Raw genomic sequence first — 25,833 nt, 5'->3', positions numbered from 1 at the left:
TACCATTTCCCTCAGAGTAGTGGGATGGCAGAAGGAGGGAGAACAATAGGAATGTTGTAAATGTACTAACTGATTATAAACATGCCATTTGAAGGCCAGTCTCTTAACTGTTGACTACTGGCTCACTCATTTACTGCCAGGAGTCTGCAGTTTTTTAAAAAAACCAAACCTATTATGCTCATTACCTTATGGATAAAAATTTTGTGCTGAGAAGTGATGGAGTTGTTTTTTAAAACCTGCTTTTTTCTTGAAGAATTTGTCTAATGAAGCCCAGAGGGCATTTGATATTACTTGTGCTGCTACTTCTAGAGACCAGTCTCAGGATTTACTGTGATCATCAGTTGGCATGTTTGCAAATGCCAGTGAGAAATGAGCTAATGGTTTACCATATGTAAGCTACTATCTGCAGGCTCTGGTGCTTTGCAGTCAAGTTTTTCTTTCTTCAACTGAACTTTCCTTGTGTAGTCATGTCTGAGAAGTAATTTTCTAGACGCAGTGCTTATGCTGTCTTTTCATAAAGCAGCTTCTAAAGATAAAATTTAGTGTTTAAGTTTTTTTTTCTTCCTTGCAGAAATTCAGTTTTCCCATGTTTTTTATTGTGCTGGAAAGATGCCTTGCTTTTCCCTGCTTTTTTCCTCTTGTTGCTAATCAATCACTTGTGTTTTGCTGGTTTTACTCTAACTCAGTGGTTCTCAAAATGTAGTGTGCATGAGGATGACCTGAAGGACTTGTTAAGAACACAGAATACTGGGCCTTACTCCCAGAGTTTCTAGTTCACTAGTTCTGGAGTGGGGCCTGAGCGTATGCATTATGACATGTACTGGGAATGCTGAGGTGGTTGGTCCAGGCCATTCTTTGAGGGCGGCTGCTCTAAATATTTTGATCCTCTTCTTTCCATCTCACTAGTGTTGTTCTGTTCAGGTACTCGTCTCCTCTTTTGCCTGGTTGGTCTGTTGTGATAGTCTCCTGACTTATTTTCATTCCTCTACTTTATTTATTTTTTTGAATGTGTACTTAACAATGCTCAAACTATATTTTAGCCATTGCTGTTGTTTGGAGAACACATTGGAAGTACAAATATTTACAAAAGATTATTGTATTCAGATAATGATGAAGTATTAGTAAGATGTCTTAATATATGTAATGTGGAGTGTCCAAAGGGCTTCCCAGGTGGCTCAATGGTAAAGAATCTGCCTGCCAATGCATGACATGCAAAAGGCCCAGGCTGGATCCCTGGGTCAGGAAGATCCCCTATAGAAGAAAATGACAATCCATTCCAGTATACCTGCCCAGAGAACCCCATAGACAGAGAAGCCCAGCAGGCCACAGCCATGGGGTCACAAAAGAGTCAGACATGATTGAGCATGCATGCCCAGAGTGTCCAAATATAATCACCCCATGATAGAGTCAGTAGCAAGTAAAATAAAATTTCTTTAAGTATATGCCTATTCAGTGTGCATGCATGCTTAGTTGTGTCCGACACTGCAACCTCCTGGACTGTAGCCTACTAGGCTCCTCCGTCCATGGTCCATAAGGGCTCTGTAGGCAAGAATACTGGAGCAGGTTGCCACTTCCCTTTTCAGGGGATTTCCTGACCCAGAGATTGAACCTGCACATCCTGTGTCTCCTGCATTGCAGGCGGATTCCCCACCTGCTGAGCCATCAGGGAAGCCCTTACATTTCTGATTTATGTGACTGTTTGCATATATTTAAGATACTTGCAAATTGTTGCACAAATATTGTGACTGTTTGAATCCATATCAAAATTTGGATACCAGTGAAATTAATTCACCATGATATAGCCTGCTTGTTTGGCTGGTTAGGTATGGCCATTCCCTTCTCTGTTTTAGTGCTTCTCAAATGCTTTCTCCTCTAGTTTAGTGCTTCTGGATACATTCTTTATCAGATAATAGAGGGATCCATCTAATGCAGGCTTCAGAGCATCAGTGGCTTCCTGTTGCCTACATCAGTTGTTTCTGGACTCTCAAATTTCTGATTAGTACCAAAGTCAGACTTGTGGAGATCAACATAGAGTTGCCAATTTTTGTTTTGTTTAGTGAAAACATTGAAAACCCCAAACTGGAAATAAAATAAGCTACCATTTACCACCCTCATTTTGTAAAAATAACTTTTTAACAACAAAATATGAAGAACATGACCTCAGGAAAAAAGTATAGGGCTTTAAATTGAATACATTTAGATTTATTAAAAAAAAAGCAACAAAAAAAACTTATGTGGCCTTATTTTTTTCTCTCATTTTTGCTCCAGATGAAAGAAATCTTTGCCCTAGGGATGAATGTAAGGTCACCAGTTGCCTACAAGATGAAGTCCTGGCCTTTCAGCATATCAAATCATGCCTTCCATGATCTCCCCCTGCTTCCCTTGAGTCTTCTCTCGCTGCTGGCTAATCTGCATTTCCCTGAGCTCCCGGCCTGTGGTGGTTCTCACCACCATCCTTTCTCTCATCACCTGTATTGGACTGGACCGTCTCCCCCTGCTTCTGTTGAGTCTTGCGTCACTGCTGGCTATTCCTCATTTCCTGGAGCCCCCAGCCCGAGGTGGTTCTCACCTCTGTGCCTTCCTTTCTCTTGTCACCCATATTGGACTTGACCACATAATTCATTGTCCTCTTTAATCTGGCTCATTACTACTTACTCTTTAAGAGCACAGCTCTAGTATTTCTTTTTTCAAGGATGAAGCCTTGCTTACCTTATACCTCCTCTCCCAGAGGTTTTGCCTGTGTATTCTCATCATCTCATGTCTCTCATTTAACTTACTACTCTAAAAACTTATGTTTGCTTTTTGGTCTCTCTTTGCCTCGCCCCTTCAGAATATTAGTGCCTTGGTGACTGAAACTTTCTTCTTCATCTTTCTCCTAACAGATAAAGAAATTTTTATCGAATGAATTAGTGAATTCATTGAAATAGTAATAAAAATAACACTGATGCCTCAACAGAAATTAGAATATCATCTAAAAAAGGGAAGTTGGTTTTATTCAAAATAATTTATAAAAAATACAAATATTCTTAAAAATGAGGGTTTCCATCTTACTTAGCCTTAAAATAGGGCTTTCCTGGTGGTTCAGACGCTAAGGAATCTTCCTGCAATGTGGGAGACTTAGGTTCTATCCCTGGGTTGGGAAGATCCCCTGAAGAAGGGAATGCCTACCCACTCCAGTATTTTGGCCTGGAGAATTCCATGGACAGAGGAGCCTGGTGGGCTACAGTCCATGGAGTTGTAAAGAGTTGGACACCACTGAGTGACTTTCACTTTAACTTTTTTATAAAGTAAATATGTAGTGCCATTTTCCTTATGAAAAATAAGCTTTATTTCTCAAATATACTATCTTTTCTATTTCTAAGACTAAGCTTGTGCCCCTGTCCTTGGTTTTAAGTGTTCCATACCATTTTCTGTTTTTCTAATGTGAATCTTCTCAACAGGAAATAAAATTTCTGTGTGCACTGCCTGCAGTTAGTTTGAGGCTTTTATTAGCTGGGCAGGACTATCATCACTCTGAGTATTTATCCTGGTTCAAAAGTTCAAGATTTTTCTGTTAACCCTTTTTTAGAATTGACTATTGCTTTTCTTTTATCTTCTAATTCATGTTTATTTCCTTGAAGTTATTACATATGTGACCCTTGTGAATACTTGACTATAGAGACTATATTTATGAACTAAACAGTTTCACATTATCTTTAGTACTTTGTAGTTTTTTGGTATTTCAGTTTGTTCTCCCTGTTAGTTGGATTAAACAATACAGTACCTTACTTGTTATTCTGTAATCTCAATCTCAGCATCACTTGGTAGTATTCCACCTAAAGTAGAATTTTCACTCTACTTTGCTAGGTATCAGCAAGGGTCCCCTTTGTATTGACTGAAAGACCTTCTTCATCTGACAACCACAGTTTCAATGTGAATGGCTGTCAGTATTAAATGACTTTTATAGAGGTTTGTCATTTGGTAAAATGTGCCCAGAGACATAGAAGGAAATGTGGTGTGACCTGTTTTCCAGAGAGAAGTGTGAGAAAGAAGAGAAACTTAGTAATAAGCCATCACTTGGGAGGAATATGATCTCTGAGATACTAGTTTTTCTAAGCTGTGAGCAGCCACAGCACTTGGTGCTGGGGCCTATTATAGCACTGACTACATTGATTCTGAGCTTGTTTATAACTCTCACTCCCTCTCGATGAGTATTTCAGGGCAGTAACTGGAACCTGGTCACATATAATATCTAAGTTCCTGGAGCGTCATAATAAGTGTTCAGTAAATGTTTGTTTATTGACTCTTTCCAGTTGATTTGATTTTGAGTTTTCTGTATTGGTTAATGTTAGGATTAATACAAGTTTATATAAAACTGTTAAACTTAGTTGAGTAAAGCAATACTATAGTCCAAAAGAACTGTATAACACACAAAACTCATAAGGCCTATCCTCTCAGAGAATTTGTAATTTAATGGTGTAAGCTTAGATATCAAGAAAAGAAAGTAAGTAAAAACTGCTGAAGTCTTCACCAATTTGAGGTTAAGCACAAATTTATAGCTTATTTTGCAGCAATACTTGCCTGGCATAAGGAGAGAAGGCTAATGGTTGGGGGTGATTCAGGGATGCAGACCGGTGCTGGCTAAGGAGAGAGGAAGGTGGGAGAGCTGGTCATGCCCTGAAGGCTTAAGGAGGATGGGACTTAATGGTTGGTGGGGGTTTAGAAGAGTTTTAATAAAGGAACAGAGTTCTGAGGTCACACTCACTTGGGATTTTAGCAGATCATTGCAAACATCTCAAGGATTTGAAAGAATAAAGTAGTATGAACAAGACTGTCTTTGGAGGTGGGTTTTTTCAGTATTTTAGGTATTTGTCACTTAGTGAAATATTAATTTTTTGAGCAGAAATGGAACTTTATCTTCTTTGACTATTTTAATAAAATTATATCGGTCTTTTCATTTAGTAATTTTCAGGTTGGTAGCACCCACAGAGGGATCACGAGGATGGGATATTCTTGAAGTTAAGCGACTCCTTGATCACCAAGATAATATTCTCTCACTGGTTAATGTCAATGGTAAGCTCATTGTGTCCATGTTTATATTATGTAAAATTTTTTACTTGCTAGCCTGTTTTGAACTTTAGTCTTGTTTTGTCATAGGATTCTAGAATTACCATCATGAAAATGATGCTATTAATAAGGAGAGATTGGCAGTCTTATTTTCTGAGGTTTAAACCAGTAGAATTCATCAAGTTTCATAGATTGGTAGGTCTTAGATTTAGGCACAGGGGAAGAATAGAGTTGGGCAGAGAAAAGGGGTGATGGAGGAGACAGCATACTTACCTTAGGGGTTACTTGGTAGCTGTGGGATGATTGTCATAGGCTATCAGTACTAATGCGTGGTAGCATTTTGGCTTTGGGAGCAAATGGTTCTGGCTCTTTTCTCTTTTGAAGGTCACACAGGACAAAATTATATACCATTCTATTTACAGTAGAATGAGCTGGATTCAGTCCATCATTGAAGAGCCAGAGAATAACACCAAACTAAAGGTCCGCAGAAATGGATCCTACCTGCCCTTCCTCAGGGCTGTGTGTTTTGGTTTGCCAGACTTTGTATTTGGCTTTATCATGATTTTAATAAGTATCTCCTGTGAGGTGAACCTGACATCAGATGGCAGGATAGGATCACAAACCACAAATGCTGGGATTTAGCTACTTCACTTTCAAATAAACTGATAGCTTATATCATCAGAGCTCTCCTGGGTGGTCTGGGCTCTGAGGTCAGATGGGAGGACTCTTGGGTGGCTTCAGTTTGATAGTCTGGAGGAGACTGTAAGAGGGTCCCGTGAGGATGCTGTGAATATGTTGTAGGGGGAATGCACTGCACCCCCTGACCTAGGTTGGCTCTTTCTGAGTAACACTTTGTAGAAACATGAGGCAAAGGGAAAGGGACACAAACAGTACTAAGTGTAGTCTCCATTTGTAGGCCGTTCAGTCATATTTTCAATTACATCAGTGAGAATGGCCCTCCCAACTCCAGAATCTTCCTCTCTAATAGCCATTTACTTGTTCAACCCAGCTGCAAGTCTTTCTGAGGACTAGATTATCTGTAAGATAGAAATAACAATGTTAGGAGCAGCCCTTTTGTCTTTTTCTGGGGACTCTTTTTCCTTTAGCCATGATGGCAGCCCAAAAGGCAAGTTCTTATTTGGAAGTCCCTCTGACGCTGAGCCAGAAGCCCCAAGGCTGGAGCTGTTGAGAAGAGCACAGCAGTGTTCTGGCCGTTACGTGGTCATGCCTAGTCCCGTTTTAGCAGTGAAGTATTGGGACCAGCACCTGGCATATTTCCTTAATGAAGTTGAGATGTTACTGAGGGAGCCTCAGCTTCATGGCACTTCTCTGTACATCTCTGTGATGTACAGAGATACTTAGAACAGTTTAATTAAGAATGCTCTTGTCAAGTCTTTCTTTGCCAACATCTTAAGGAAATGGGAAAGCTAAGGCAAAAAATAATTTGTTAATAGAAATTACAGAAAACCCCTAGTACTTTTTACTTTATAAATTCCATGACTATAAAATACACTACAGAATGCTAGCAAGCCAAAAGCATATTTAGGAATCATATATGGATGAGTAGTCTGGTAAAATTTGAGAATGATATTGTGATGGTCTCTCATAATAGATGTGTCTGCCATGCTGCAGATTTTAGCAATCCTGAAATGATTATGTTGTATAATTCCCAGTTCCACCCTCAGCCCTGCTTCTTTATCCCCACCAACTACCAGTCAAAGATGTGGCCAGTTACTGGGTTTATAACTCACAGGGAAAGTGCATTTTCAGTGAGTTGGCGCTAGGGCAACTTTAGCAGAATGCTTGTTTGTAGCAGAACTCCCACAGATGTGGATAATGAAAACTGGGTTTGCTCAAGAGCTCTGAATGCCTCTGCAGAGATTGTCTAAGACCAACATACAAGGTAACCTTGCTTATCTCTTCTGGCAGAAGGCTCTAGGTGCTGCTATTTATTTTATTCCTTTTCTTGTTTTATACTGACAGCATGATATGGTAGTCACAAAGGATTAGTACTTCTGAGGGATGGGTAGACAGGTTTCAGGTGAGATTTTCATACTAAGTGACTTCTGATACTTGCCTAAGGATCAAAGTCCATCCACATACAATACATCATTGAGGTTGTTTGGTGTGCAACATTTTGAATGACCAGTTTGGGATAATTTACACAGCAATAAACTACACTGACTCAGGTCAGTGTCAGCATTTTGTTTCTAGTGAAAAATTATAACTGGGCTCAAGCACTTCGCTTCTATTGCCTAGATGAATTACAGACACTTGGAGGAGATCAGAGCAGGCAGCTGTGTGTTCTCAGTAGGTTAACTCTGTTATGATGACACATGCAGAGTTGGAGTCAAGAAGAATCTTCACTTGTTAATGTCTGGTTCTTTTGTAGTTTGAGTGAGATTGGAAAGAGGAGGGAAAGGGATAGAAAAGAAGGTAAGGAAAGATTACTGCTGTCTTAACTTTCCCACTGTTAGACCTAGAAGCCTGTTTTCTCTCCACAGATGAGAAATGAACTTAATTCTTCACAGATTGAATTCCAGAGAGTCTGTTAATAAACTATGGAAACTGTACTTGGAACCAAGGAAAAATACTATTTACCTGTATGATTGCTGATAATCCTTTATTTTGAAGAGATTGTTCATCTAGTTATTAGAGATTTCTGTCCTGGTTTATTTGATAAAGGAGATAATTAAATCATAATTACTCATTCATGTATTCCTAAATTACAAGTAACTGGATGTTTTAATACCATTTATATGAAATAATACCAGGGGCTCAAAATAATACCAGGGACTCAAAAGGTAACATTTGATGTCTTTAAAATGGCTACACATTTATTATTTAATTTTATTTCTACAATCATCTTCATTTAATGCCTAAGAAATCCAAGGTAGAAAAAGATTAAATGACTTTCTAAAGGCCAACCACATGGCTAGTAACAGGCTGAGTCAAAATGAAAACTTGAGTTTCTAGACTCACAGTGCGTTGTTCTGCTTCACCTTCCTCTAAATATAAAGGAATTTAATCACATTTCTCTATGATAGCTTTTAGTCTTAGCAGTTGTACATTTTCCTTAAATATATAATTTGTGAAGTGTCTTAGCCAACTAATTTCATTTTCATTAAACATTTTAAAAACTTGTTATTGTGCAAGTGATACATAGTCATAATAGAAAAATGAGGAAATAGAAACATAAAAAATGTAAAAATGAAAATCATTCATATAGTATTAAGTATAGGTTCATGTCCTTCTAGGTGTTTTTCTGGGCATATATACATATGGTGTGCTTTTTGTAACAGCATGTCCTGAATATATTTCTGTATTAATATAACATACTTTTACAACTTAGGTTTTGATAACAGCATTACTGTTTCATTTCGTGGATGTCATTTATTTATCCAGTCCCCAGTTGGTTGTTTCCGATATCTTTAGATAGTCATTGATTACATGTGTGTGATGAAGTTCCCATAGAAATTCCAGCAGTGTGGGGTGCAGAGAGCCTCCGGGTTGTTGAACATGTGGAGGTGCTGGGAGAGTGGCCTGCCTGGAGAGGGCGTGGGTGCTCTGAGACGTCGCCCTACACCTTGCCCTGTGCGTCTCCTCCCTCTGGAGGGTCATCTGTCTTTTGGCATACCCTGTATGATAAAGTGGTGAACAGTAGGTAGATTGTTTCCCTGAGTTTTGTGAGCTGCTCTAGCATATTAACTGCACCTGAGGAGGGGATGTGGGACTCTTCAACTTACAGCCAGTTAGAAACAGGTAACAACCTGGATTTGCAATTAGTATCTGAAGTGAGAGAAGTCCTGCAGGACTGAGTCCTTAACCTGTGGGAAGTGACATTATTTCCAGGTAGATAGTGCCAAAGCTGAGTTAAATTGTAGGGACATTTGGCTGGTGTTGCATAATTGCTTGCTGTGAGGAAAACCCCCACACATCTGGTGTCAGGCATGTTGTGAGTGTGGGAGTAAAGGAGAAACAGAAGTGTAACTTTTTCTTAACTGTATATGATCCAAGGTAAAATTCTTTTGTCTTTGTTCCCCAAATACTTAACCAAGTATTCCAGCATGAGTTATTTCTTTCTTCATTGAATTGAAATGCAGTTATCATTTACTAAATGTCTAAGTAAACTTGAGTCTATTTCTGGTCTTTCTGTTCTGTTAATCTTCCTTTTTGGCTTGTCGAGTTACCTCACTGCTGTTAATACTGTGATTTTATAGAGCAATATTACTAGGTAGTTCATTTTTACTGTAGCCTAGGTAATGATCAATAAAGAGACATATGAACTCTGCCTAGATGTGAGTTTTGTATCTGGCTCCCATGTTGGGGAACTCATCGTCTGGGACACCCTGGGCTGGACCGTGCAGGCCTGTGAACGCAACTTCTGGGACCCATCTCCGCAGCTGGATGCTCAGCGGGAAATAAAACTCTGTCAAAAGCCAAACGACGTTTCTATTCATCATCTCACATGGGATGAAGAGGTAAAAAAAGTTGAGAAAAATTTCTGTAATCTTAACATCTTTTACTAAACTCAGTTTCTAATTGGTAAAATTTAATCTCATGGTATAGAAAGGTGTAATTCCTTGTGTCCAAGTTGTGCTTTAAAATGTTTTGATGTATTTCGAAGATTACATCATTTGCTTTAAAAAAAAGCATTTTAACCTTTTATCACCTCCTTACCTCTTATCTTTGAGGCAAGGAGGTGATTAAATGGCCACAGGTTTTAGAACCCATTGAAGTTTTGAGCTGTATTAAATATTCCCAAAGGATCTGAGGATAATGCTTAAAATTGTTTTAAAAAACACTTTGAGAAAGAATCCTTTTGAAGATTCCGGTGCCTTTCCCAGAGAAGTAAAGGAAATTAAAAATTTCAGGAATGCCTTTCATTTAGTCTTCTAGCATCCTAGGGTAAGGTGATTGTGTGAAAATTACAGATTTCAGTCCTCAGGCCAGTTGCTCTTGAAGCACTTTACATCTTTTTTTGCAGTAAGAGATTATTACCAATGGATTTCTGAATCTTGGCTCTGATCTGAACATCTCTTCTTTTAGCTTTAGGAGCTCAGAAAAGATGTTTAAAATGGAGGTTATTTTTCTAAATCTAATCACAAGAAATGTTTGAGTTGTAAACTTTGAGGAGAGGGATTGGAGGAGGCTGTTACCTCACTTTATTTTGTGTCTCCATATACTGTTTAAATCTTACAATTGTATGTTTTTAAATTTTTATTTTAAAAATGAGTAATAGTGTTCTGGATGGGGAGAGTGTGGTCCTTTTTTTTTTTTTTTTTTTGGCTTTCTTTGAACCTCTCTTACTTTAAAAACCAAACCATTAAAAACTAAACCAAAATAGAATAGAGTAAGAATAGGTAAAGAACATTGTTGTACCTAAAGATTAAGTTTCTTTATATTCTAACTTTACTTTGGGGGAAAAAAGAGTAAATATATATGATAAAAACAATAGTCTCAGGAAAGATAGAAACTAGATTTCTAAGAGTTGTAGCCCTAAAAATTATATTTTTAATTTGATACCTTTTTCTGGTTGTAAAAATTAGTACTTAAAGTTTTTTCATTTTGCATTCTCTTTAATCTTAAAAGTTTTGATTGATGTTTATCAAATGCTTAATAAAGCATTACTCAGTTTTCCCTCATTTTCTTTCTTTTATAAGTGTGTTTTTTTCTTTCTACAAGGGGGTCAGTTATTGTTAATGACAAGTGATTGATAGAGTGATTCTGTTGAGTAAATATTGCCCCAAAGCTTATTAATTCTCTAGTTGTATTTGATGCTTTTGAACTGTGGTGTTGGAGAAGACTCTTGAGAGTCCCTTGGACTGCAAGGAGATCCAACCAGTCCATCCTAAAGGAGATCAGTCCTGGGTGTTCATTGGAAGGACTGATGTTGAAGCTGAAACTCCAATACTTTGGCTACCTCATGCGAAGAGCTGACTCATTGGAAAAGACCCTGATGCTGGGAAAGATTGAGGGCAGGAGGAGAAGGGGACGACAGAGGATGAGATGGTTGGATGGCATCATCGACTTGATGGACATGGGTTTGGGTGGACTCTGGGAATTGGTGATGGACAGAAGCCTGGCGTGCTGCGGTTCATGGAGTCACAGAGTCAGACACGACTGAACTGAACTGAACTGTATTGATAATTTTGTGAGTTTGGATAAAGCATTTAACTCTGCACAGATTTCCTGGTCCATATAAACTAGTTTCTGGGGATTCTTTGCATTGAATGTTTCCCAGGGCTCTAGATTTTAGCAGGCTGGCCAGCTGTTCTTATTACTGTGCATGGCACTGGTCCTTAGCTAGCATTTCTGTGTGCAGAACACCAGTCCTGAGGGTCAAGGGAGTCATTCCAGATTTAGACTCTGGTAAGCCTTTGGGGGCATGTTTGGCCTGAGTTGACATTATAGCCTTTGAGGCTGCATGAGAAGTGTTCTACAGTGAGAACAAGAAGGGAAAAGAATTTTTGGAAGGTCTGTCTCACTGGCATACCTACTGAGTAAGAATAAATGATTCTTAGACAAGAGCTACCAGAAGTCTAGTGATTTGCAAAATAGGTTCAGAAGCTATGTGGTATGGTATGAGGCAAGAGTAAGGAACTGGAGTAATGTGACCTGAATTCCAATACCACCTCTCATGTCTTAATTTTTGTGTGACTTTAATCTTTTATTTTGACTTGTTATTCTGCAAAATAGCTTTTCCTACATTAATGAGATGTTGTGAAGCTGAAGTAAGATAAATATTGGTGAAAGTACTTTCAAAAGATTAAAGCTGTTTTAGTAGAAAGGAAAAATGGAAATTTAGTAGAATTGGAAAAAATGTTTTTATGCAACCACTATATATATATATCTCCTGCCACTCGAGCATATGCTCTTTTGTATACTTCATAGTTCTTGTGATGCTTAAGATGTGGAGCCCAAGTAATTTTGCTCACATTTTTCAGGCAGAAGAAGCTAAGTAGTTTCCCAATGATACAGTATTATGTGAATGAAAACCCAGGTTGTACCCTAGCAGCTCCACCTCCACTGCACCCATCTTCCAGCCACAGCCCCTGCTCTAGCTGTCGCGTTTCAGTAAGGAAGTCAGGGATGCTGCGGGGTGTAATACATAGAGTTCGCTCTGTATTAGCAGTCGTGTCCTTCAACCTTCTAAATGCTGAGCTTTCCTTTGTGCTTTGATATTTTTGGACTTTAGAGGGCAGTACAGTAATTTAGGCTGAAGGCTAGGAATAGGGAAGGTAACAATGACTTTGTGATCTCACACCAAGGCTGGAAATTTGTTACATTGGGTAGTGGTAGTAGTTTTATGTGCATTTCTGAACTTTTATCTCCCCCAGAATGTATTTGTTGCAGTTGGAAGGGGTTTATATGTGTATAACCTTCAGATGAAGCGTGTGATTGCCTGCCAGAAAACTGCCCATGACTCCAGTGTCCTGCACGCTGCCAAACTTCCAAACAGGTACAAGTTTCCATCTGTTCTGAAACAGGTAAAAGAAATGCATAGTTCCCAGGGCCACCAGTTTAATTGCCCAAGGGGCAAAGTCACCTGGCTCTGTTGCTTGACCAACAGGTTCTTTTGAAAATGGAGAATACCCCATGGCTGTCTCTAACAGAAGAGTTTGTGGCAATATATTACAAAATTTACAAGCAACAGGGTTCAAACAAATTATGCTGAATTTCATTGTAAGAAGAGAGAATTTAAAATTTGGTATTTATTTTTAAAGTTAGAAGACTTTTGGGCACTATGTTCTAATTTTTTAATATTTTCCACAACGCCACTTTTTGGTGGTGGTGTTTATGGCCAGAATTAAATGGTAGTCTCCTTGTTGGCTAAGGCTTCTAACTGAGGGCTTTCCTCTCAGGGCAGATTTGGCCATTGAGTTTCTAGAGATGAATTATATGAAGGAAATGGTAGTATTTTCTGGGCTTCCTTGGTTGCACAGCTAGTAAAGAATCTGCCTGCAATGCAGGAGACCCTGGTTCGATTCCTGGGCCGGGAAGTTCCCCTGGAGAAGGGACAGGCTACCCACTCCAGTATTCTTGGGCTTCCCTGGTGGCTCAGATGGTAAAGAATCTGCCTGCAGTGTGGGAGGACTGGGTTGGATCCCTGGATTGGGAAGATCCCTTTGAGGAGGGCATGGCAACCCATTCCAGTATTCTGGCCTGGAGAATCCCATGGACAGAGGAACCTAGTGGGCTACAGTCTGTGGGGTTGCAGAGAGTTGGACACAACTGAGCAACTAAGCACAGCACAGCAGTATTTACTCTGCAGGATTCTTTCAGAGTGAGAGGTGAGAGAAAGGAATGGAGCTTCTCAGGATATTGTGCGAGTGTAATTCATAACCTGTTTTCCTGCATGCATTTTTAAAAATGGAAGTGATACATGTTTGTAACATTTGAGCCAGTCTCACACTATAATGTATGCCTTTCCTGAAGAGGGTTTTACTTTGCATTGTAAAGCCATGTTAAATTGTGATTTTTTAATCAGCTCCTGCCAAGAGCTGGATGAAAGCAGATAAAGGCTGCACTGATTGTTTTCCCTGCACTTTGAGCACTTGCCCTCCATGGTGCTCTTTCTCTCTTCTGACAGGCGGGTTATCTCATGCTCAGAAGATGGCAGTGTACGCATTTGGGAGTTACGAGAAAAACAGCAACTTTCAGTGGAGCCGGTGCCAACGGGTGTGTACCTTCTCTCAAAAAGGTGGTCTTGCTTTTTTCTCATATGAAAGACAGACGAAAGGCAGTTATGTGTAACCACAGGAATAATATACAGTGTGCTCCAAATAAGCATGTTTACATGAAGCATTTGGGAATCGGGATGGGGGATTCGCATGTTAATATTTACTGCAGGACCGCCTGTTTATTTCAAGTCAGTTAGGATTCTTTGAGGGGAACCTATTGTTTCTGGTCATCTGACTGATCAAATGGGCTTCCTCTGGTGTCTCAGACGGTAAAGATTCTGCCTGCAATGCAGAAGACCCAGGTTTGATCCCTGGGTTGGAAAGATCCCCTGGAGAAGGGAATGGCTACCCACTTAAGTATTCTTGCCTGACTGACCAAATGGCCTAATTAACTATTTATCAATATATTGTAATTATGTCTGGTATATAAACATAATGTATACCATCAGGCGTCAAAGTTCTTGAAGCATTAACATTGAACTCAATTTATAAATAAACACTTCTGTGTTTATATCATTAATCTCTTGAGCTGTTGATTTTCTGGTGCTTGATTTGAAAAACAAAATCCTGGTTAATTAGCAACCTTTGCATAAGAAATCCACTGCCAGTACCCTCGGAGGTTCTTCTGGTTATTTGAAGTCATAGGGTATTGTCACATATGTTGCTTTTTGTCTACCCTTTATTGATAAATCTAAGTTGTGACCTTCCTGCCCCCACACTGCCGTTCAGCCCTTTCATTTCTCTCCACTTTGATTTCCATTGCCTTTTTCTCATGTTAACACACCTTCAGCAATGTGAGTAGGGGCAATAAGAAGAGCTGAGTAACAAATGTGGATAGCTAAGAGGAAATAAAGTAACGTATTTAAAAAACCCTAGCATAGTGCCTGGATCATCTGCTCACTTAGCCCTTGACTAAAATAAGTGAGAAACACCTTTGCATTTAAGTTTTGTTTTTCTGATCTTACATTATTATTGTTAAGGAAAGTGAAAGTCGCTCAGTCATGTCCAACTCTTTGCCACTCCATGGACTATATGGTCCATGGAATTCTCCAGGCCAGAATATTGGAGTGGGTAGCTGTTCCCTTTTCCAGGGGATCTTCCCAACCCAGGGATCGAACCCAGGTCTCCCACGTTGCAAGTGGATTCTTTACCAGCTGAGCCATAAGGGAAGCCTGTTAAGAAAAGAGTATACTAATTTTGAGAATGACTAAAATAGTTGTGTTTTTCTAGGTTTTTTTAACATGTGGGGATTTGGAAGAGTAAATAAACAAGCCAGCCATCCTGTTAAAAAGCAACAAGAAAATGCCACTTCTTGTTCACTAGAGCTTATTGGAGATTTAATTGGACATTCATCATCTGTGGAGGTATTGTTTTTAATAACCATAGAAGTGTCCAGGGGAGTCTTGCTTTTTGCATCTCACTGCTGTTCATTCGTTTGGTCTCATAAAGACCTAAACCTCCTCTTATCAGTAAGTGTTTGCTGATTCTAAACATGGAGTGGGATAGCTTTTAGTATGTGCAGTAAAGATCTCCCTTTACAGAGAAATGATTTGAAGGAGGAATGTCTTGCTTCTAAAAACTGGCTTAATTAACTTTATGTATGAGATGTAGGTAGACAGCTGACAATAAGGACGGTGTGAATAATGTTGAATATATAAGAACAGTAAATACTGTTAAATGGTAGTTAATACAGAGGGTACATGGAGAAGTGTGCTTATATATGTAGAGGTAAAGCCTTACAGAATCTAATTCCAGGGGGCATTATCAAATTCATGAATAGAAGTCTGTTTTACCTCATTTTGAAGGATAATAATTAGTTAGCTTTAGTAAAACCCAGTGTCTTGATTATCATCGTGTATATATGAAAACAGTTCAGAATTATAGGGTGCATCCAGTTCTAACTTTTTATAAATTCAAGTGCATTAATATTTACTATCAGCACCATTGCCTGTAATGAAGAAGGAAAAAGACCAGTCGAGGTAAAGAGATAATTGAAACTGGTAACAGTATCACCGGTAATGAATTTCTTAAATTATGCTTCTCTGTTTCATAGCCAGGGAGGAACAAATTAATTTTTCATTTGAAAGTGCATTTATACTTAAGACCAACAGCACAACACCACCTTATTATTGAGCATTTCCTGTATTTCAGGCACTATACTGGACATTAGAGTTTACAAAGGGATATAAAATATAATCCTTGCTGTCATGGAGCTTATATTTCAGTAGACAGGAACAATACAGGTAGACTTAATAGGCTGTTAATATAGGTTGCTTATGATGGACCCAGATGAGTAGCAGAATACTCAGGAGTTAGAAGAAAATGGTTAGTGGAAGATAATGGATGGGCCTTGAGCTGAACCTTGATGCTTTGGAGGATTAAGATAGTCTTGTGACCATAAGCTCCCTGATGTTGGGTACTCATGTCGTACTCACTTTTGCTTTCCTGTAACAGGTAGCCCAGTTGTTTTCATTTTGTTTTTTAGCTTCAGGAGTTGTGCAGATGGAATGTAGTAGACAGGAGGGCAAAGATAGAATCTACTTGGTGGCAAGGAGCAGGTTGGCTAGCCTGGAGGTCTGTGTTCCAGTGAATGGACACAGTAGGAGATAAAGCCTTGGGAAAGTAGTTTGGGGTCAGATTATTGAATGCATGGCTCAGCAATGTGGCCTTTAAACTTTTTTAAAGAGTAGGTTTTAAAAAAACTATTGAAGGTTTTTAAATGGTGCGGCACATTTGTCATTATATAGAAGTGTCAGATTCTTAGAAATTTGTTGACATTCAATTATTTTTTAAAGTATCTCTGGCTTCATTGAGAAAATCTTGGCTCTTTCTTAAATTTTCTCATTTCTTTTTTATTTTTGTCCTGACTCTCTCAGCCTAGTCCTATATACCTGTGTGTACTGAATTCTCACTTATACATCTCCTGAGGAATTTTGCTCTGATAGTTCCTCCCCTTTAACTACTGCATCATCAGCTCAGACTGTTTCCTGTTACCTTCAGAAATGCATAAGTTATTTCTCAGAAAGCTCACATCCTACTTCTCTCCTTTATTTCACTCTTTCCCTTGAGGAGCTCATCCTTTTCATAGTTTCGTTTATCTCCTCTCTCATACCAGCTCTCTCCATAGGATGCATGCTGCCTTCTCATCAACACTCCATTTTCCTGTTCTTATCTTCCAGCCTATCCCTTCACTGGGCATGACCTTACTTTTATTTGGAGAGTTTAATGTTTTGTAAGCTTTCTCGGACAATTTCATTCAGTATTGATCTATGCCTCCTTTTTCTGAGGCAAATCATAGCCTGAACTATATTATTTAGTACCTAATTACATCATTTTTAACTGATACCCTTACTGTTTCAACTAAGATTCAGTTTTCACAATTGAATTAGAAGCTTCTTGAGGATAGGGATTATAAGCATATAGATAACATTCAGTAAATGCTTAAGGATTGATTATTCTCTGTTTATATAGAGAGCTAAAGCTGTTGTTTATCTTGGAGAACTTGGAATTCAGATATTTTATTGTGGCCATTTTTACAATAAGAAGGCCAGCAGAAATGATTAAACCTGCTTCACTTGTTAGGACTTCTGCTGAAAAAAAATCTTAAAACCGATTCTTGAAGAATTAGATAATGGTAAAATTTAGATGACACTTTAGGATTTTTTTTTTTTTTTAAAAAAACAGCTGTTATTTATAGCTCTGTAGTTGAGTAGTGTTTACAAAGTTCTGATTATTAAAATATTAGATATGGGTCTGGCATTTGTTATTTGTATGTGATTATCACCCACACTTAAATAATTTCTCATGAAAGATACAGAGTTTCATAGATCCAAAGACATCTCCAAGGTACACATTTTGGCAAGGACCTACGTTAGTCTACTTGGTATTAGCTGCTTCTCTTCTTGAATTTCCTATAATCAGTAATTAATTTTTTTCTACAGATGTTTCTGTACTTTGAAGACCATGGACTAGTGACTTGTTCTGCCGATCATCTCATTATTCTCTGGAAAAATGGAGAACGAGAATCTGGATTGCGCAGTTTAAAGTTATTTCAAAAATTAGAGGAGAATGGTGACTTGTATCTGTCTGTCTAGGTTAAGGAATTTAAATACCTGTACATGAACCTTGAACATCAAATATAGGGTAATGCTCTGAAAACCATTACCATATTGATTATTTTTATGAAATTTTTTTTTGGGGTCTGCAAACCAGCAACAGGTTTGCTTCTGAGGTTTTAGGACATCCACCAAAGAATATGGCGCAAGTTTTTCATTTGACTTTCCACATAAGTTACCTGAAACCATTGTAGGAATGGGTCTGATTTCAGCAGTGAATTTTCAGAAAGTGAAGTGTTCAGACTTCAGCACAACTGTCTGATGAAGCAGAATTAAATTATACCACAGTATCCTCACAGAGATAAATATCTTATGCTTTAAGTTTTACACCAGAAATTGTATAAGCTAAGCTTATGCTTAATGAGAAGCTGCTGCTGCTGCTGCTGCTAAGTCGAAGAACAGTACTTAAACCTCTCTCTGTCTTTAGTGTTACTATATTGCCTCTAACTAAATTCATCACCAGGAATTAGATTTTTAAAGTTTTGCATGTAGTTTCTTTGATTTAGCCTTTCTGGATTTTGAAATACCTGACTTTGTTATCGAAAACTAATATTTTAACTATGTGACCACCTGTCATTCTTTTAAAGACTTATTTAAGGAACCTGCTTTTATGGAAATAAATATACATGATAATTATGGAAGATATTGTATCAGAATAATGAAAACTCCACTGAAGAATAAATAGGATGTAGCATATCTTGAATTTAAACCTTGAGATACCTAGAAAACTGATGCTTCCCTGGAGGAAATGAAGATTCCATAAAAATTGTCTGTTGTTGAAGTGGTGAGTGCTGTGTTTTAAGCTTCTTAATTTGAATCTAGACCCTGGAATGAGGTAGAAATAGAAGTAATAGAATTTTTTTATTCTTTGGTTTTCTTTAGAGCCTGTTTGATTAAGAGTTCTTCTGATAAATATCCTTTCTCCTACAAATTCCCCTGGTCTTTAGTAACTACCACTATGCCATGAAGCGAACCTGAATCTCACTGTTTTAACTACAGCTTTTTAAAAAATTTTTGGTTCCAACTTTTAGTGACTGAACAATAACCACCGTTTGTTTAAATCATTCATTTTTAATTCTAGCTACTAAAATCCCTATAAACTCAAATCAGTAGGAATCTTATTAGGGTGTATTTCTTCCCTCTAGCCTGAACAGCCATTTGGTACAAGACCAGCGGCTGCCCCTCATATATGTTAGAGATGAGAGCTAGATCAGTAAAGAGTTACACCGTTACCAAAGTGCCTGATTCCTTTTACCATTGGCTCAAATATGAAATGCTTGAGACAGGCTTTACTTAACGTAGTTTCTTGCAGTTACCTCTGAGATTAAATCAGCTTCATCACCCCATTAGCCTTAGAGTACTCTTTCTCCCTTTTGATACTAAAGGATAAAAATTAAAAAGTGTCCCATACATTAAAAAATGGGTGGTTTTAACTGTGGAATTAAACTGCTGATGAAAGAAGCCTATTGAAGTAACTACAAGGGCACTGATGTGTTAGGACTGATACTTTTCAAAGAACACTTTCTGGGTTTATTCATCACACACACCCCTAACAGAATCCACAGACTCTAATGGCATCTTTGTAAAAAAATTTTTTAACTAGTTTTACCTTTGACAGTTGCTTCCGTTATTAACTACCTGCAAAGTCTGGATGAGCTATGGTCATCTATGCCAGATGAGTACCATAATGCTTTTAAATGAGGAAGTTGAAGCCCTTCTAGTTAGTTAGCTCAATTCCCATTATCAGTGAACAGCTTTAAAAAAAAAAAAAAAATGAATGAGAGAGAAGGGCTTATATGATCACCCCTTGAGCAAAACCAAGTAATAGTCACAATCATTGTTTTAATTCACAGTGAAAACAGATTTATGGAGAAATAATAAAATTTACATACCCTCCATTTTATAATAGAAAAATTAGCACTGCCTTTTAGCCAAGATTGTTATTATGGCATAATTGTTACACAGAGGCACCTCTAATCTCATCCTGAAGTTGGCACATGGGTAGAATTCCTAACCAAGCCAACATGCATTTTGGTCTGAGTGCATCAGATTATTGATCAGTCATTTTTTAGGCTTTTAATTTTTCTCCATAGATGGACTTTGCCTATTACTAATTAGCTTTTTCTTTGGAGAGTCTACATTATTAGGTCATGAGTTTATAAACTCTTTTTGAATTGTATAAGATATTCAATGAATTAGAAAGGAATTCATAGATTCTTAACTGTTTTTCCTGATTTGTTCTGGGTTAGTATTAAGTGACAGCAATCTATTCACAAGGAATGTTAGAAACCGTAGGTAAGTTTGGGGAGCAAATAGCATAAGTACCACTGTGAGTCCCTCTGTTAATAACATTTAGAGGAAAACCTCCAACCCATTCATGAAACTTGATGGTTTTGCTTTCATGAATGCCCTAAGGTCAGAGATGGGTGAAAACAGTGAGATGGGAGAATCTAGCAGGGACTTGATGGCTGTTCACTAGTTGTATGGAGACTACTGCTAAAAGTTTAACTTTCAGATTAGAAGAATACTATAAGTGACATCAATATATAGTATATGCATTTTTTCCATTTCCCTAGCTTAGCTTTCAGTGCTATTTGCAATACCAGATATAATACTATACAGGGTCCTTGTCATTTTTACTTGAAAATACGCTTATCACCTCATTTTCTGGCTTATTCACATAAGAGCCTAAACTTCAGGGACATTGTATTTAATCTTTTTGTCAAGTTGAGTGGCTTCTGATTGAATACATGAGGCATCCTAACTCTGAGGCCAAGCATAATTTTAAAATCTTAAGTTGGAAGTAAAAAAATAACCTAATTAAATTATAGTGTTATTTTGGTCCAGGCAACAGTGTTTTATAACTTCTATTTCAGTGGTAGTAGCAGTAATATGACTTCTCTCTAAATGAGATTTTATTTTCCTAAATTAATAAGGCTCCCTCAATAGAGAATATTTTAGTAAACAGCTTATTTACTTATTAGTAAATAAGAGACAATTGTAATAATTTATACCTATCTGATACACATACCATCTGAAAGACTATTTCTTATAAACTATTTTTAGGAATGCACTATTTAATTAGCAACTCAGTGAAAGATTACACCATAGTAGATTACACTGGTAAAGAACAGAGGTATGCTGAAGCTTTAGTACCTGGCAGTGTTAATATGAAATTAATTTGAAACTGAGCCAACTATAATGTTCATATAGAAAAATGTCAGACATCCGATGAATGTCACTTACCAAATGTAACCAAAAGCGAGATGGTCAGGAAAAGACTGTTGTTGTCTCAAGCAAGCTTCTGAAGCTTAGGCAAATTATTTAGCCCCTTAAAATCGGATTCTGACATCCTGAATTTAATGTGTTCTGAAAACAAAGTGTGTGACTCATGAAATAAAGAACACTTAACCAAAAATTTGAAATTATCAAAAATTTAGGCCAAAGAGTTAAAATAAAAACAGCTGTTAGGAATGAAAAATGGCTGTAGGAATTTAGTTACAAGTACTTCACAAAAACATGTTCATCACATTTACATAATGCAGCATTACAATACAAAGCTAGCTGCTCTCCTGACCAAGCAAGTTCTCTTAGCATCTAACAAAAATAATTTAGGTACATTTCTTTTTTTGCATGGAATTGTCATATATGTTTGCATTTTTTTGGTACAAAACATAGAAAAAAGCATTGGCACATTTTGTAGTGATTAAGTCATTTTTTCCCCCATGTACTAGTTCCAAGTATGCTGCATTCAGATTTTCATTTGAAAAAAAGTAACTACTGGTTCAGTTAATTTAGTCTCTGTTTATACCTCTTAGGAATGCAGCATGGAGTACAGAGAATTTGAAAGAAGAACAAATATTTTGTTTACTAAATCTCTAATATTTATAATACACAGAAGGGTTGGCTGGTAAAAGAGAAAGGAAAATCTCAGGACTGACTTGATGTAGATCACAGAAAGTTGTGAAAAGAGCTGTATAAAAATATGCACTTGTGCTTTAGAAGCTTTTAGCATACAATTAATAGCTTAAAATAGTATTTACTGCTTCCCCATATGCCTATTTTCTGATATATTTACACATCTTGCAGTCTTTTACATCATTAAAGCAAAATGGCATGATTGTAAATAAAGATAGGTTAAAAACATCTGAACCTTGAAACTTCCTCTCTCTCCTTGGTAACATGGCACAACATACTCCGTGGACTTAAACCCAGAAAATTTAGATTGCTCTAATAAAAAATTTTAAACAGCAAATGTATATAAATTTTTTTTAAAAACAAGCTTGTCCAAGGGTAGTCAGATTAATGGCTTGTATAGAATACTCAACTGCCTCTGTAAACCAGAAATAAAGGGATAAAGCTCTTGGATTATCCCCAAATAAGATGTCACTTCCTTCCCCTTCGTGGATGGCTTTCTGTTAGGATGAATCCCTTTTTGGGGAGAGAGAGCTACGCAGGCTGCTGATACCAGTCTAGAGAAGGCACTCACTAGGCCAAGGCTATATTCTAATTTGAGTGTCACACCATCAGTCAGAACCATCTAGCCATGGAGGCTCTGAAACTAACTAGTTTATCAGCAGTTTGGTCCCAGTTGTTTTGCTCATTTTATATAGGTTTTTAAAAATTAGATATTCTTAGGCATCTTTTAGATTGATGCTCTGGAGGAAAATAGTCAAGCCAAACAGTGACAGAGACTTTCATGGTAAAGGATGAGCTAAATACTAGCAAAGCTTCATGGTCCATCATCCAGAGAGATGGTGGGCTTGTGGGCACCAAGTCTTTGCTGCATGTGTCCTGCTAGTTACAGTGAATCAGCTGTATGGTTTGATGAGAGCACATAGGATTACAGCAGGGTAATGGATTTTGCCATGTGTTTGTTCTGTCACTAAATGATTGTTCAAAAGAACATATATTAATATTTTTCTTCACAGAACATAGTTTTCTAAAAATGAAATTTGGGAAGTTGAATGATTCAAGGTCAGATATTAAACATTAGCTCCTTAACCTATACCTGTCATTTTCATTATGAAGGAAAGCCTCTTACACTACTGTGATTCACAGTGCCCTTTGTAGATCAAGAGGTCACCTTCTCTGTCTTGGCTTTAATTGTCAGATGGAAGCCTCAGACTTTTGCACTTTAGGTCATCTAATGTCTTCCAGTGTTTGTAGTTATCGGCCAAATGTTGCATCAGCGTTGGCAAGTGTGCAAAGGCTGCAAGGACATAGAAGAATAAAAAGAAGCCTGTTAAGTTAGATTCTAGGAGCATTTATAAGGTTGAGGCTCTTTGGGACAAATTTGGGATCAGAATTGGAGGTGAGGTACCCTAGGGTAGGCCTAAGGTGAATACACAAGTGTGAGAAGGATAAATCACTAAATACTGGTTTCTATAATAGGAACAGGTCCTTTTAACTAAAAATTTCTAACAAAAGATCAGAAAGAGAAATTAAGGACACAATCCTATTTACAATCACATCAAAAAGAATAAAATACCTTGGAATAAACCTACCTAAAGAAGCAAAAGACCTATACTCTGTAAACTATAAGACGTTGATGAAAGAAACTGAAGATGACACACACAGCTGGAAAGATACCATGTTCCTGGATTGGAAGAATCAATACTGTGGAAATGACTATATTACCCTAAGACAATCCCTATCCCAATACCAACAGCATTTTTCACAGAACTAGAAAAAATATTTTAAAATTTGCATGGAAACACAAAAGACCCCAAATAGCCAAAGCAACCCAGAGAAAGAAAAACAGAGCTGGAGGAATCAGACTCTCTGGCTTCAGACTATACTACAAAGCTACAATCATCAAAACAGTATGGTCCTGGCGCAAAAACAGAAATAGAGATCAATGCAACAGGAGAGAAAGCCCAGAAATAAACCCGCACATTTATCGTCAATCAATCCACAACAAAGGAAATAAGAATATATGACAGAGAAAAGACAGTGTCTACAATAAGTGGTGCTGGGGAAACTGACAACTCAGTTTTACAACTCAGTGTAAAAGAACTCAATTAGAATATTCTCTAACACAGTTCAGTCGCTCAGTCATGTCCAACTCTGCAACCCCATGAATCGCAGCATGCCAGGCCTCCCTGTCCATCACCAACTCCCGGAGTCCACCCAAACCCATGTCCATCGAGTCGGTAATGCCATCCAGCCATCTCATCCTCTGTCGTCCCCTTCTCCTGCCCCCAATCCTTCCCAGCATCAGGATCTTTTCCAATGAGTCTACTCTTTGCATGAGGTGGCCAAAGTATTGGAGTTTCAGCTTCAACATCAGTCCTTCCAATGAACACCCAGGACTGATCTCCTTTAGGAGGGACTGGCTGGATCTCCTTGCAGTCCAAGGGACTCTCAAGAGTCTTCTCCAACATCACAGTTCAAAAGCATCAATTCTTCGGCACTCAGCTTTCTTCACAGTCCAACTCTCACATCCATACATGACCACTGGAAAAACCATAGCCTTGACTAGACGGACCTTTGTCAGCAGAGTAATGTCTCTGCTTTTCAATATGCTATCTAGGTTGGTCATAACCTTGCTTCCAAGAAGTAAGCGTCTTTTAATTTCATGGTTGCAATCACCATCAGCAGTGATTTTGGAGCCCCCCAAAATAAAGTCTGACACTGTTTGCACTGTTTAACCATCTATTTCCCATAAAGTGATGGGACCAGATGCCATAATCTGAGTTTTCTGAATGTTGAGCTTTAAGCCAAGTTTTCTACTCTGCTCTTCACTTTCATCAAGAGGCTCTTTAGTTCTTCTTCACTTTCTGCCATAAGGGTGGTGTCATTTGCATATCTGAGGTTATTGATATTTCTCCCAGCAATCTTGATTTCAGCTTGTGTTTCTTCCAGCCCAGCGTTTCTCGATAACTTTGTGGGGGAGAGAGTGGTCTCCCTGTCCTATTCCTCTGCCATCTTAGCCCCCCCCCCCGCCAGCGTTTCTCATGATGTACTCTGCATTTAAGTTAAATAAGCAGGGTGATAATATACAGCCTTGACATACTCCTTTTCCTATTTGGAACCAGTCTGTTGTTCCATGTCCAGTTCTAACTGTTGCTTCCTAACCTGCATACAGGTTTCTCAAGAGACAGTCAGATGATCTGGTATTCCCATCTCTTTCAGAATTTTCCACAGTTTATTGTGATCCACACAGTCAAAGGCTTTGGCATAGTCAATAAAGCAGAAATAGATGTTTTTCTGGAACTCTCTTGCTTTTTTGATGATCCAGCAGATGTTGGCAATTTGATCTCTGATTCCTCTGCCTTTTCTAAAACCAGCTTGAACATCTGGAAGTTCACGGTTCACATATTGTTGAAGCCTGGCTTGGAGAATTTTGAGCATTTCTTTAACACAGTACACAAAGTAAACTCAAAATGGATTAAACACCTAAATGTAAAGTCAGATACTATAAAATTCCTAGAGGAAAACACAGGCAGAACACTAGTTGCCACAAGTCACACCAATATCTTTTTGGATCTACCTCCTACCTAGAGTAATGAAAAAGACAGACATAAATCGGACCTAGTTAAACTTAAAAGCTTTTGCGCAGCAAAGGAAACCATAAGCAAAATGAAAAGAAAGCCCACAGAGTGGGAGAAAATATTTGCAAACGAAGTGACTGACAAGGGATCAATCTGAAACATACCAACAGCTCATGAAGCTCTAGTTCAAATAACTCACTCAGAAAATGGACTGAAGATCTAAATAGACATTTCTTCAAAGAAGACATACAGATGGCCAAAAAGTTCAACATCACTAAATGAGAAATGCAAATCAAAGCTACAATGAGGTATCACCCTCACACCAGTCAGAATAGCCATCATCAAAAAGTCTATGAATAATAAATGCTGAAGAGAGAGTGGAGAGGAAGGAGCCTTCCTACACTGTTGGTGGGAATGTAAATTGGTGCAGCCACTATGGAGAACAATTCAGAAAACTTAAAGTAGAGTTACCATATGACTCAACAATCCACT

The 25,833-nt window shown here is 38.0% G+C and overlaps 2 protein-coding genes across 22 annotated transcripts in view; one reads left to right on the top strand and one right to left on the bottom strand.

Annotated features, from left to right (window-relative positions):
* The window catches only part of WDR41 (WD repeat domain 41), a 45,712-nt gene extending 27,079 nt beyond the window's left edge, over positions 1–18,633 (top strand). For both annotated transcript variants that reach the window (XM_081505937.1, XM_081505936.1), the window contains 6 exons: positions 4,942–5,052; positions 9,343–9,527; positions 12,387–12,508; positions 13,640–13,728; positions 14,961–15,094; positions 17,672–18,633. In XM_081505937.1, the coding sequence (XP_081362063.1) occupies positions 4,942–5,052; positions 9,343–9,527; positions 12,387–12,508; positions 13,640–13,728; positions 14,961–15,094; positions 17,672–17,824 (794 nt within the window). In that variant the 3' untranslated portion in view covers positions 17,825–18,633. The remainder of the gene's footprint in view (positions 1–4,941; positions 5,053–9,342; positions 9,528–12,386; positions 12,509–13,639; positions 13,729–14,960; positions 15,095–17,671) is intronic.
* PDE8B (phosphodiesterase 8B) overlaps positions 1–25,833 on the bottom strand; it is a 292,972-nt gene that overhangs the window by 3,842 nt on the left and 263,297 nt on the right. For 15 of the 20 annotated variants that reach the window (XR_014058459.1, XM_081505926.1, XM_081505929.1 and 12 more), the window contains one exon: positions 21,313–23,057. Coding sequence is in view for 19 of the 20 variants with exons in the window: in XM_081505926.1 (XP_081362052.1) it covers positions 22,948–23,057 (110 nt within the window). In the remaining variant the exon portion in view is untranslated. Of the gene's footprint in view, positions 1–21,312; positions 23,058–25,833 lie in introns of those variants that run through there. The other 5 variants (XM_081505927.1, XM_081505928.1, XM_081505930.1 and 2 more) reach the window with 1 other exon arrangement.

Source organism: Giraffa tippelskirchi, chromosome 7 (genome assembly GCF_054371585.1).
Source record: "Giraffa tippelskirchi isolate mGirTip1 chromosome 7, T2T-mGirTip1v1.2.pri, whole genome shotgun sequence".
Taxonomy (NCBI): domain Eukaryota; kingdom Metazoa; phylum Chordata; class Mammalia; order Artiodactyla; family Giraffidae; genus Giraffa; species Giraffa tippelskirchi.
The sequence above is the reverse complement of the archived record's forward strand: the minus strand, read 5'-3'. Positions and strand labels throughout refer to the sequence as shown.